Source organism: Sycon ciliatum, chromosome 4 (assembly GCF_964019385.1).
Source record: "Sycon ciliatum chromosome 4, ocSycCili1.1, whole genome shotgun sequence".
NCBI classification, from domain to species: Eukaryota; Metazoa; Porifera; class Calcarea; order Leucosolenida; family Sycettidae; genus Sycon; species Sycon ciliatum.
This window is the reverse complement of record NC_088646.1, coordinates 28,725,299-28,733,919: the sequence shown is the minus strand read 5'-3', so window position 1 is coordinate 28,733,919 and position 8,621 is coordinate 28,725,299. Positions and strand designations below refer to the sequence as shown.

Below are 8,621 nucleotides of genomic sequence, written 5' to 3'. Positions count from 1 at the left end.
GTAAATAGGTAAATTAGAAGTTCTCCATCGCCGTATACTGCGCATCATATTTCGTACTGATCGTTATATCTCAAAACTAGACTTGTATGCTGCTGCATCCACTACCATTCTGCAACACTACCTTGATGCTTCCAAGTGCACCCTGGCACATTCATTTTTTCTTGACCAGCACCCTGCTCCATTTACAGTCCCTTAATTGGTTTAAGTCAGGTGCCACCACCCGAAGCTGCGTTCGTCTCCCCCTAGCTAGGTCTACCCTATTCGTAAATTCCCCTTTCTTTTCCTCCAACTCCACGTGGCTCCAACTGCCTCCCAGTGTTAGACAAGCTCCAGATATGCCCAAATTCCGTACCCTCGTCAGACAGCACTTCAGTATCTCCCAGTAAACAAAATCACAGTCACCACTTCCGCTGCATAGCTCGCTGAGCATCCCATTGCTTTGTAAGTTGCTAATCCCTTCCCACTTTGTGTACGTGCTCTTCATTTCTTTTCTTTTTTTCTCTTCTTCCGTGGTTGGTCTCACCCTCTCCTCAATTCAATTGGCTGTCTTGACATGCCACGAGGTGCAGAAATAAATAAATAAATAAATAAAAATGGCTTGCATGACAGCATACTAATGTACTAGTTCAGCATGCCTATGGTACCGGTCCGGTGGTAGCCGAATACCAATACGAAGCGGTGTATGTTCACACTGCGCACTCACAGCTTGGAGACTTCAGCTTTGCCCATTCTATCCAGACGCAGACGAGCTCTTCTGTGGATCTGTTGGAAGGCGTTGGAGAACTCGGTGTTCGCATCGTTCTCGATTCGCGCGGCAAACTTCTCCAGGACTTCAGTGCGGGTCAAGCCACGCACAGCCAGGAGGAACGGATGGCCAAACTTGGCCCGGTACCTGGCGTTAAGGCGTTGGAACTCGGCGAATTCTTCAGGTGAGCAGTTATACAATCCGGCACTGGCTTGCTCGGATGCCGAATCCGCTGACAGTTTACCAGCCAACGTCAGCCTTCCCTGCAGTTCGGGATGCGAACGAAGTAGGGCCAGTCGCGTGTCATACCCAGCCTCGTTAACGACTTTCTTCATTCTGCTAGCTAAGCGATCGATTGACGTATCCGCTTCAGATATTCCTTCCAACAGAACCTTCTCCGCTACCCATGTCCCATGTTCGTAGATACCGCTAAACTTGGCCTTAAACTCATTGCTGCTCAGCCTACACGGTGGCGCCTTGAAAGTCAGCGCTTGCTCACGCTCTTCTGTTTGCGGGACCAGAATAGACTGCATGTTATCGATGATGGCGTTGAGCTTTGTTTTCACCCGTGCTCGATAAAATTTAATATAATTATGACCCCGGGGTAAAGGGTTAAAACTAACGTCACAACACAAACGGCCGAGCGGCCCGAGCCTTCTTCCTAGCCTTCTTTCACACATGTGCATGTGAGGGACAGAATGGGAAGAATATACAGTAGTGCGGAAAGCAGAAAAGAGAGAAGAGCAAGGGAAGGAGACCTGGCTCTTATAGTCTTGCCGCTGAATACAAGTATGAGTAGTTATCATGTAGTCTTATTTGAAGAGCAATATAAAGGCTGCAATGCAAGTGAGCATGTTCCATCATCCATGGATCATAAAAGCCTTGGGGACATTTCATCATGAACAGCCAGCATTGCTTTGTTCTGGATTTAACGCGGTATATCACCAAGTTATTTTAAACATCTCTGGTGATTTATAGAAAAGAAAAAGGACCAAGGAACTACAAGTTACGCTATAATGTCCACTGCCCACCAGTTAGCTCATGCGATAACATTGCACGACACTGACCAACGGTACTGACGTTCTACAACTAACTGGCTACCAGCTCTAGCACATCTTGGATGCGCACTCCAACAGCCTTCCAACTTGGAACTGAGGTGCTAAGTTAAAATTAGCTGATGCGCTGATTGTTTAGTAACTGGTGGTGTTAGAGAGAGAGAGAGTCCATCGCTTGAATAGATCAGCAGTCTCTATTATAGCCGGGATTCCAACCATAATATAACAATGTATACGACTTGATATGACTGCGAAACAATGCCAAACGTGTCCCTAGTAATTATAATGCACCCTCCCAGCTGATTTACAGTAGCTCAGGTGCACCTCTTAAAACTTTAAAGCAGAGGCGCAAGTCCTTTAGCTTGGGTCAATTCTCTTCTTTGTTCAACGAGAACAGCCACTCACCCAACATACACACACAGCACACACAGTTCAGAGCTGTGGCAAGTCTTTCAAGCTTTCTCTTGCAAGCTTTCTCTTGCAAGCTTTTTGCTGCAAGCGTTATCCTAGCCGGAACTACTAGCCTCAGTGCAGGCCAATGGACACCCTACTCCCTAGCTGCGGGTCCGTATGAGCTCAGCTGGTATTCCTTTCAATGCAACAAGGAACTGATGTGCGCCAGGTCAGACCAGAGGTCTGGATGGTCATGCATGTGATCGGGATGCGTTGGCTGGGCAGAGAAGGGAGCATTGAAGAGTGCAGCCATCCAAAGGGAACATCAGGACATAATCATTGTCTGCCTGATGATCTCTTGGCAGTGATTGATGTGCGGCTAGTCAACGATAAGTGGCTCCAAGTATAAATAATAGAATGTTTGTTTTTCTTACTTTTAGCAGATCCACATGACAACTACTTGTACATCATGATAACAGTAGTACTCAGAGCTTGAGTTGACCTCTAGTAGAGGTCAAACTAACTTCATAGTTTTGACACTTCAGTTCTGGCTAGCATGTGCAGGCGCAGACGAGCTATTTTATGTACCTGTTGCAACGCTTTAGAAAACTCTGTGTGCGCATCGTTGTTGATACGCGAGGTGAACATATCCAGGATATCGGCGCGTGAGAGGCCGCGCACAGCTACGATAAACGGATGGTCAAACTTGTCCACGTACAGGGCGTTCAGCCGTTGGAACTCAGAGAATTCTTTAGCAGAGCATTTATCCAGGCCGGCACTAGCCTGCTCTGCAGTGGACTCCGCCGTCAGTTTGCCTGCAATAGCCAGCTTTCCAACCAGCTGGGGGTGCGATCGTAGCAGTGCCAGCCGCGTGTCGTACCCAGCCTCGTCAACGACTTTCTTCATTCTACTGGCCAAGTGATTGATTGACGTATCCGCTTCAGATATTCCTTTCGACAGAACCTTCTCCGCTACCCACTCGCCATGCTCGTATATACCGCAGAACTTGGCCATAAATTCATCGCTGCTCAGGCTACAAGGTGGAACATTGAAAGACAACGCTGGCTCAACTTCAAGCCTTCTTGCCTGCATGGCCACGACCTTTTGCATCTTACTACACTGTACTTCAATCTACACCACTGCCACGATGGCTGTGAAACTGGCAAAATGAAAACGGAACTGCTTTTTGAAATGGCAAGGAGTGAGGATTTGCGCAGTTCACGCTGATATGATTAGTGCCGCTCATGCCTGAGCTGAGGCCTGGTAGACCTACACGTCAGTGTAAATCTTCAACAAGATTATTTTAGTATAGTACTGTCTGTATACTGACTGTAACACTGCTGTAAACACAGTTGCAAAAAAGTAAAAGTAGCGACTTCTGCGGCGTAGACCTCTACCACTACAAAGTACAATACAAGACAATAGTAGTTCAAGTACTTGCACTCATGACTCAGGGGCGTCGGCCACGGTACGGTCACTACGGTATTGACCGTACCACTATTTGCCCCAAGTACTCTGTGAATCAATAAAATGCACTGAGTTGGGCTCTAATTTCCCAAAAATTTCGGCTCAGCCATCCCTCCCACACGAGTGAATTGTACTTCAGATGGCTGACCGTACCACACTAATTACCTTCCGACGCCCCTGCATGATGTACTAGTAGTAGATGTAGAGTCAGTAGTACTGCCAGTAGCACTTACCTCAACACCTGTAAGTTTAACTGACTCAGGTTTCACTCTGTACTCCATTTCACTTGGAGCCAGCGCCTGCCTCAATCATTCCCCACCCGGTACCCGTTCCACGGAACATCCAAAAGTTAGTAAATTGTTAGCTTTAATTCTAGACAGCAGCTTATCACCATCTCCTCAGAGCGAACTGCACTGTCACTAGTCACTGGGCCACTTACAGCTGACGCGATGGTGCGAGCCGACGGTAAGACGACACAGTCAGTGTATACATGTAATATTAAATTTTTATTTTCACAGTGTACTTCGCAAAGTCAAACGGGATCATTGCCCAAAGTCAAGAAGTGTCTAACCTGCTTGGACATCATCTCTCCTCCCAGCTACAAGTACAAGACAGTCTCCTCTTGAATGAAGAGTCATTGTCTGTAACGAACAAAGTACTAGTAGACTGGACATGACCAAATGTTTCGATTTCGCTCAATGTTGGCTCCTCTCATCCCTTGGTAGACCTCGCTCAAACACTATCACTCAGCGGTGGCGACAGCATCAGCGCGAGAAGGAGGAGGAACAGGAGCAACATCATCACAGGTAGTAGCGACGACTACTACTTGAATGAAGAGTCATTGTCTGTAACGAACGAAGTACTAGTAGACTGGACATGACCAAATGTTTCGATTTCGCTCAATGTTGGCTCCTCTCATCCCTTGGTAGACCTCGCTCAAACACTATCACTCAGCGGTGGCGACAGCATCAGCGCGAGAAGGAGGAGGAACAGGAGCAACATCATCACAGGTAGTAGCGACGACTACTACTTCAGTACTAGTACTAGCGAGTCTAGTCAGTACAGTACTCGAGTCATGGTACTAGCAAAAGTCCATAACTATTACTTACTACATACTACATCTTTTCTCGACCAATGTCGCCTTCTGTCCATGTAACCGCCTTCGGTATTCATATGTTGGCCTATTTAACATTGGCATGCTCTGCGGATTTGTAGGCATGCTAGGCAATTTAAATATTATTATCCTGCAAAGTATTTTGTAGGTGCGTGACTACTACGTCATGTACTACAATTGGTACATGACTTAATAATAGCCGTCTGGCATGGTACAATAACCTTTTTTATTTGCTTTCTCTTCTTCCTCGGATGGTTTACAATCTGTATCACAATTATTTGTGGGTTAACTATTACTTACTACCGGTAGTAGTAGTACTACCGGTATGTTACTTGCATAATAGCCATGTTAACCCCCGTATGGCCATGTCATGGACTGACTGTTGGCAGTGTAACCAGTGTTGCCTTGGTACTACACCAGTACCATGTACCATGTATACGCCCGTCGCAAGAGAAGCATGCAAATCTGCAAATGCACTGGATGTGCACCCACAGATTTTCTATAGCAACGATAGCGGATCTGATTCTGATTGAAACAGATCAAGACAAGCGCCAGATAACTGTCTAATCCACACAACTGGCGAAGCCATGTGAATCGACCCCCCAATGCACACCTGGTCTACACCACACGGAGTACATCGGAATAGGACGGCCAAGACAGATACCTATGCACACCCTACACTTGCTGGGGTAACCAATAGACAGCACGCTGCTTTGATCAAAGCAGACACTAGATGCACTGGTACCTTGGAGTGGAATTGGAGTTATTTTACCAACCAGCCTCGGCAACTGGGTACTGGGAACCCAGGGCCAACAGACGTACCAACAACCTTAGCCATGAAAGCTATATAGTAACGACACACTGGATTGTGGACCCGAAACTAGTCCAACTTCCAAAATGCTTTGGCAAGAGGGTAGCCTTCCGACACCAGTACACGAGTACATGTAGTCTGCGAAGCCCAGAGACTCAATGACGACTACTTCGGACTAGTACAGCTACAGTAGATCTACGAGGGCTGGTTCCCTGTCAGGTTCTTCAACTCCTACTAATTATTATTTCCTAGGTTCCTTCTGGAAGTACATGTATGCCAGGAGCCAAGATACCCATTCTGCACCCTCACCGCACAAGAAGACCAAAGCTTCACTGTGACTTCAGGACCAAGTTTCAAGCACAAGTCACTTTTTTTAGTGACAAGACACAATAAATATTATACATGTACTTGAAGTAATTCGTATACGGTAACTATTTACTTGATGCCAAGCAGAAAGCTACATGTACATGTACATGTACATGACATTGTACAATCATGTAGATCTACAACTATACATATTATTATTAGATAAACCTTGTTTTAGTTCACACATGTTGTTGCTTGACAGCATGAAACAAGTAAAAGGTGGAGGACACCGTGTTCGAAAACAGTGACCGATCTACAACCATACACAGTTGGTAGAGCCCCGGTTCGTTGAGACCATCCCAACCGTATGGGTCTCAGACCCGGTTCTGACCCTCTTTGTTCCAGGGAGTTTTTTATAGAGTTCTCCGAACGTCAGCCGTGTATTCTGTGATCCCACCTGGATGTCTTCTTGATAGTCGTCAGCTGACAACAGTCACTGTCACCACCATGACACGGTCGTGAGAAGGTGCTCTCTGTAGACGAGGTTGGTGATGGCCCGACGCGCCCATTTCAGGTTAAAATAGCTTCTATTTTGTATCAGTATGACTACTTAGTATCAAGAAGAATCCAGGTGGGATCACAGAATACACGACTGGCGTTAAGAGAAGTCTATAAAAAAAACTCCCCTAGAATAAAGAGGGTCAGAACCGCGTCTAAGACCCATACGGTTCAGATGGTCTCAACGGACTGGGGCTCTACCAACCGGGGATGGTTGTAGAAAAGGCCACTGTTTCCGAACACGGTGTCCTCCACTTTGTTTTATGCTGTCAACCAACAACAATCATGACTGTAGTCATGTACATGTACATGTACGGTTGAAATGCAGCAGCTACAAAAAAAACTGAAGCGCATCAGAAAGCGCACCTACTTGTATGGATTATTGTTCTTCTAAAACCATTATATTTATAATCCCGGCCGTTATGAAGGTTCTACAATAACAATATGCATAGGCGAAACACATCCACCCCACGGCCAACACCATTCAGCCAGTAGCAACAGAATACAACCATGTACCCAGATTGTGGATACGAATAATGGTTGCATGGTAGATCTACTACTAGTACTACTAGTACTAACTCACTGTACTGCCACTGGTGCACTGGAACATGGTAGCCTACTACTTACCAGGTCTCCGACCTTGGTGGACAAGACGGCATGGCAAGAGACGCTCAGACAGGTCCCCAGCCTCCGAGTCCCATTGTACGTATACCATGTATACGAGTCATACTCGTAGACCCTACTGGCACTGAGAGGCCCCCAGAAAAAGTCAGGAGTCAGTTCACTTCCTGCTAGCATGCTGCTGACCATTTTGAGTATTTTGTTCATATTATTAATTTATGGCGGTAACATGCACCTGGCAATATGGCGGTAAATACACGCCGGATAGTAATTATACAACAGGAAGAATAAAAATGGCTGTGAATACAGTCTAATGTCGAGCCAGACGAGCCTCAGCCTGGACGAGGTCGACAGGCGCTAGCCTACATGTAGGTGGAAGTGACGGCGGCGAACAGAGCGTGATCTGCGGACACAACGGATGGCAGACCTGGCGAGAGAAAATGCCAAGCAGCACCGCAGCCACTGAGCTACAACCCGGCTATAGGCAGTATTGGGTTTGGTGGCCAAGCCGTGCACCAGCCTCTTGATTACCATGGCTGCTTCTGGGCCCTTGCCACCACAGGAGGAGCACACTAACGGTGTGAAGGAGCCATGCTCGACTTCATTGACACGTTCACCGTAGACACGCTTCTTCTCGCCTATAAACCTTCGGTAGAGGGAGGGGAGGGACTTGGCACGATAGCTTGACGCGTGGGGATAAAACACCCTTGTATCGAAGACTGCGTTACGGCTATCGGTCCAGAATCCCTTCACCCGCAGGTCGGCACGGGCATCAGGATCAGTGTTGGCTGACCGATGGTAAAAGGTTTCACCAGTTAGGGGCTGCAGTGGTGGCTCCACCTCCACATCATGATGGAACTCCTTCATGCAATGAAGTCGGTGGGGTCATTGTGTCCCATGTGGATGAACCCCGACAGCTTGCAAATTTGAGCATGGTCGACTGAAAACCTTGAGCCACAGGGACAGGATACTGGCAGCAGTGACAAATTTGAGCATGGTCGACTGAAAACCTTGAGCCACAGGGACAGGATACTGGCAGCAGTGACAGGTTGTCCAGGGGCCAACAATAGTACCGGAGCCGGATATGGTCGTGAAAGTCAGCTTTCACATCAAAGCTGAAACCGTGCTCAGCCGCAGGGACGGTGGTCAGGGTACTGGACCCACCCTTCTCGTGTGCCAAGGACATAGTCATTGCTCGCTGTTGTGGCTGCGGCAGTGGGTCTTGGATGGTGGTACATGTAGCTGTTGCGTCCAGTACTGCGGCAGCGCGGTGGCGAATCCGTACTGCCGAATTGGCTGCCTGGTCCAGCCGAATGGTCTCCAGCAACCCCGATCCGCCGGTAGCAATCTGAGCTGCGAGGTGGGTGGTGCACTCTAAAGACACAGCATGCTTGGGTGGAGAGTCCGCAACAGGGTTGGCGAAAAGACAAGTATTAGTAAAGCCTCCATGTCGAGCAGGCAGAGCCTCCATCTCCAAATCGCTCACTTCATGCTTGGTCAGAGCTGGCAGTAGACGGCTGCAAATAGCATCCTGTAGAGGCTGCATGTGAT

At 47.6% G+C, this 8,621-nt stretch overlaps 2 protein-coding genes across 2 annotated transcripts; both read right to left on the bottom strand.

Moving 5' to 3' along the window:
- Positions 1-699: 699 nt before the first annotated feature.
- Positions 700-1,278, bottom strand: LOC135813500 (uric acid degradation bifunctional protein PucL-like). Its single transcript, XM_065326593.1, has one exon. The coding sequence runs from the start codon at positions 1,276-1,278 to the stop codon at positions 700-702; it is 579 nt and encodes a 192-aa protein (XP_065182665.1).
- A 1,440-nt stretch (positions 1,279-2,718) lies between these two features.
- Positions 2,719-3,303, bottom strand: LOC135813499 (uric acid degradation bifunctional protein PucL-like). Its single transcript, XM_065326591.1, has one exon. The coding sequence runs from the start codon at positions 3,301-3,303 to the stop codon at positions 2,719-2,721; it is 585 nt and encodes a 194-aa protein (XP_065182663.1).
- Between the last annotated feature and the right edge of the window lie 5,318 nt (positions 3,304-8,621).

Bases quoted from the DNA above. Each gene is read 5' to 3' on its own strand.
- LOC135813500 (XM_065326593.1), bottom strand. From the start codon at position 1,278: ATGCAGTCTATTCTGGTCCCGCAAACAGAAGAGCGTGAGCAAGCGCTG.
- LOC135813499 (XM_065326591.1), bottom strand. From the start codon at position 3,303: ATGCAAAAGGTCGTGGCCATGCAGGCAAGAAGGCTTGAAGTTGAGCCA.